The sequence below is a fragment of the Oncorhynchus clarkii genome, chromosome 15 (assembly GCF_045791955.1).
Source record: "Oncorhynchus clarkii lewisi isolate Uvic-CL-2024 chromosome 15, UVic_Ocla_1.0, whole genome shotgun sequence".
Lineage (NCBI taxonomy): Eukaryota > Metazoa > Chordata > Actinopteri > Salmoniformes > Salmonidae > Oncorhynchus > Oncorhynchus clarkii.
In genome coordinates this window covers 11,047,657-11,052,656 of record NC_092161.1, presented here as the reverse complement: position 1 = coordinate 11,052,656, position 5,000 = coordinate 11,047,657, and the positions used below count along the sequence as shown (strand labels likewise).

The 5,000-nt window shown below is 42.3% G+C and overlaps 1 protein-coding gene across 1 annotated transcript in view; it reads right to left on the bottom strand.

Annotated features, from left to right (window-relative positions):
• Positions 1–5,000, bottom strand: part of LOC139366903 (neuropilin and tolloid-like protein 1) — a 217,363-nt gene that overhangs the window by 1,759 nt on the left and 210,604 nt on the right. Inside the window, exon 10 of the mRNA XM_071104647.1 lies at positions 4,479–4,551. Within this exon, the coding sequence (XP_070960748.1) occupies positions 4,491–4,551 (61 nt within the window). The 3' untranslated portion in view covers positions 4,479–4,490. The remainder of the gene's footprint in view (positions 1–4,478; positions 4,552–5,000) is intronic.

Genomic DNA, 5,000 nt, shown 5'->3' with positions numbered 1-5,000 from the left:
TTCCTTTGTTTATGTTATAGTGAACTTATTTATGATTTATTTATAATTGCATGTATTGTATTAGTGGTTGACTTAACTTTCTATCTAGATGTTAAAAGGTTTTTTGATCTTGATTTGGCTTATTCAAAAAAGGCTACAGAACACTGGGGTTAGTTCCCAAGTGATCAACTAATTATTACCACCGCCATCACCACTACCACCATCATCATTGGTTCTCCCCAGACCTGACTGCCCTTAACCAACACAAAAACATCCTATGGCGTTCTGCATTAGCATCGAACAGCCCCCGTGATATGCAGCTGTTCAGGGAAGCTAGAAGCCATTATACACAGGCAGTTAGAAAAGCCAAGGCTAGCTTTTTCAAGCAGAAATTTGCTTCTTGCAACACTAACTCAAAAAAGTTCTGGGACACTGTAAAGTCCATGGAGAATAGGAACACCTCCTCCCAGCTGCCCACTGCACTGAAGATAGGAAACACTGTCACCACTGATAAATCCACCATAATTGAAAATTTCAATAAGCATTTTTCTACTGCTGGCCATGCTTTCCACCTGGCTACTCCTACCCCTGTCAACAGCACTGCAACAGCAACTCGCCCAAGCCTTCCCCATTTCTCCTTCTCCCAAATCCATTCAGCTGATGTTCTGAAAGAGCTGCAAAATCTGGACCCCTACAAATCAGCCGGGCTAGACAATCTGGACCCTTTCTTTCTAAAATTATCTGCCGAAATTGTTGCCACCCCTATTACTAGCCTGTTCAACCTCTCTTTCGTGTCGTCTGAGATTCCCAAAGATTGGAAAGCAGCTGCGGTCATCCCCTCTTCAAAGGGGGGGACACTCTTGACCCAAACTGCTACAGACCTATATCTATCCTACCATGCCTTTCTAAGGTCTTCGAAAGCCAAGTCAACAAACAGATTACCGACCATTTCGAATCTCACCATACCTTCTCTGCTATGCAATCTGGTTTCAGAGCTGGTCATGGGTGCACCTCAGCCACGCTCAAGGTCCTAAACGATATCTTAACCGCCATCGATAAGAAACATTACTGTGCAGCCGTATTCATTGATCTGGCCAAGGCTTTCGACTCTGTCAATCACCACATCCTCATCGGCAGACTCAACAGCCTTGGTTTCTCAAATGATTGCCTCGCCTGGTTCACCAACTACTTCTCTTCTACTTCTCTGATAGAGTTCAGTGTGTCAAATCGGAGGGTCTGTTGTCCGGACCTCTGGCAGTCTCTATGGGGGTGCCACAGGGTTCAATTCTTGGACCGACTCTCTTCTCTGTATACATCAATGAGGTCGCTCTTGCTGCTGGTAAGTCTCTGATCCACCTCTACGCAGACGACACCATTCTGTATACTTCCGGCCCTTCTTTGGACACTGTGTTAACAACCCTCCAGGCAAGCTTCAATGCCATACAACTCTCCTTCCGTGGCCTCCAATTGCTCTTAAATACAAGTAAAACTAAATGCATGCTCTTCAACCTCGCTTCATACTCGTCGCCAAACCCACTGGCTCCATGTCATCTACAAGATCCTGCTAGGTAAAGTCCCCCCTTATCTCAGCTCGCAGGTCACCATAGCATCTCCCACCTGTAGCACACGCTCCAGCAGGTATATCTCTCTAGTCACCCCCAAAACCAATTCTTTCTTTGGCCGCCTCTCTTTCCAGTTCTCTGCTGCCAATGACTGGAACGAGCTACAAAAATCTCTGAAACTGGAAACACTTATCTCCCTCACTAGCTTTAAGCACCAACTGTCAGAGCAGCTCACAGATTACTGCACCTGTACATAGCCCACCTATAATTTAGCCCAAACAACTACCTCTTTCCCAACTGTATTTAATTTATTTATTTATTTTGCTCCTTTGCACCTCATTATTTGTATTTCTACTTTGCACATTCTTCCATTGCAAAACTACCATTCCAGTGTTTTACTTGCTATATTGTATTTACCTTGCCACCATGGCCTTTTTTGCCTTTACCTCCCTTCTCACCTCACTTGCTCACATTGTATATAGACTTGTTTATACTGTATTATTGACTGTATGTTTGTTTTACTCCATGTGCAACTCTGTGTCGTTGTATCTGTCGAACTGCTTTGCTTTATCTTGGCCAGGTCGCAATTGTAAATGAGAACTTGTTCTCAACTTGCCTACCTGGTTAAATAAAGGTAAAATAAAAAAATAAAAATAAAAATCATCACCATCGCCACCACCACCATCGCCACCACCATCAACTCCACCACCACCACCGCCACCACCATCACCTCCACCAACATCATCGCCAACATCACCACCACCAACATCACCATCAACAACATCATCGCCACCACCAACATCATCGCCACCACCATCATCATAATCATCGCCACCACCACCATCGCCACCACCACCACCATAACCATCATCATCACCACCACCACCACCATCATCACCTCCACCAACATCATCGCCAACATCACCACCACCAACATCACCATCACCAACATCATCGCCACCAACATCATTGCCACCACCATCACCAACATCATCGCCACCAACATCGCCACCACCATCACCAACATCATCGCCACCACCACCACCATCGCCACCACCATCACCATCACCAACATCATCGCCACCACCATCACCATCGCCACCACCATCACCATCACCAACATCATCGCCACCACCATCACCATCACCAACATCATCGCCACCACCATCACCATCACCAACATCATCGCCACCACCATCACCATCACCAACATCATCGCCACCAACATCACCATCACCAACATCATCGCCACCACCATCACCATCACCAACATCATCGCCACCAACATCATCACCACCATCATCATCACCACCATCATCATCACCATTATGCTGACGTGAATCTCCGGTCAGTATTTTCATATTTCAGCCCGTTGGTGCTGATCCAGAATTGCACTATTCTCAAGAAGTTTATATGATGGAAACAATGCAACATATATAGTAGAACGAAAGCTAACACACACAAACACATCACAGGACTCAACATTTCTCACACTGAATGATAGTTTAGGGTAACAGTTTATTTGAATGTTCCAGCATAATACTATCATGAGGGAGTCCGAGACGATATGTGATATGTGATATGTGATATGTCTCGGTGATATGTGATATGTCTCAGTGATATGTGATATGTCTCGGTGATATGTAATATGTCTCGGTGATATGTGATATGTCTCGGTGATATGTGATATGTCTCGGTGATATGTAATATGTCTCAGTGATATGTGATATGTCTCGGTGATATGTAATATGTCTCGGTGATATGTGATATGTCTCGGTGATATGTGATATGTCTCGGTGATATGTGATATGTCTCGGTGATATGTGATATGACAACCTTATCTAGGCATTATGACGGAACGTTCACTTAAAGTATTACCCGACTAAAGACATTCAATAATATGCAAATTAAGGTAACTTGAGAGAAAAAAAATGAAGAAATCCACACACTGCTCTTGATAGTATCACTGCTCTATATTAAGGTTTACGTATCGGCCTCAAGGCCTTTGTGAGTGTTTTGAATTTGCACCCTCATGTAGACATTGCTCCAATATAAGGGTGCAAATTTAAAAACACTCACAAAAGCCTTGGGGACGATACGTAAAAGCTTAATATAGAGCAGTGATACTAGCAAAAGCAGTGTGTGGGTTTCTTATTTTTCTCTCTCATGTTATTCAATGGTTACCATGCACCTGCGACAAAGATAGATACAGCGCCGATGTGCAAGTGTCTTTTCGAACGTTAAGCTAAAACTGAAGACAACAGTAGACACAGATGCTGGAAAAAGCCATGTTCGGTATTTGATTCATTCAACAAGTCAAGAAAACAGGAGAATACATGTGTAAGTGTGACTTCATGAATATGTTGTAAATGGCTGAAAACACTAGTTGACTAACTTGTTTACAATTAAAACTATGATTTTAGTATTGGTGTATATGTACTTGTCAAGTACTATATATATGCTTAATCAAAGGTCTGCTAATAAAATATCCGTATGTTAAATAGTACAGGTTCAAATACAGGTCAAAGGTTAGAAACATCCTTATTGTCCACAGGTTCATTGGAAGATGACTGGAAAAATCCAATGATAGTAAATAATAACAGGATGATCAAGACGAGCCCTCGATAAGAAGAGGACACAAGTACGAGCTTCAAATAAACCACACAAAAAAAAAAAAACGAGCAGCCAAATTTCAAACAAAAAAACGCACCACAAAACCAAGATGGCCGCAAGCAGAGGGACCATCTTGATGATGATAATGAATCATACAAAAAACAAACTATATCCAGAACAACTTCACATAAAAAATGTAACAATCAAAGCTACATCAAACTACAATGACTGAGAAACGGACTTACATGGTAAAACTATGAACTACACAGCAACATTCAATATGTTTATTGTTGTATAAGTGAGAGTGGGGGGGGAGGGGCTTACCTTGAGATTGTCTTAGACCCTAGTCGTGTTGTATTCTGATTCGTGTTTGCTCAAAGAGCCAATGAGGCAGAACCTGAAATGTCACCGCTCTGTTGTTTAATATCAAACGTTTGCATAGAGATTATCATATATAAATGCATATATTTGCTACAAACACAAAAAAAAACAGAACATTTCATCAGAGTTTTGAGCTCTGGATGTCTTGAAATAGCTGTGCTTGGAATTGTACTGTAGTTAAACCAAGACGTATTTATTTTCCCTTTATTTATTAGCAAGTCAGTTAAGAACAAATTCTTATTTTCAATGACAGCCTAGGAACAGTGGGTTAACTGGTCTAGGAACAGTGGGTTAACTGCCTTGTTCAGGGACAGAACGACAGATTTGTACCTTGTCAGCTCGGGGGTTTGAACTTGCAACCTTCCGGTTACTAGTCCAACGCTCTAACCACTATCAAGCCGCCCCGATATGTATACAGGTATACAGGTTGAATAGAGTGGAGCACACAAAGTGCATGCACAACAA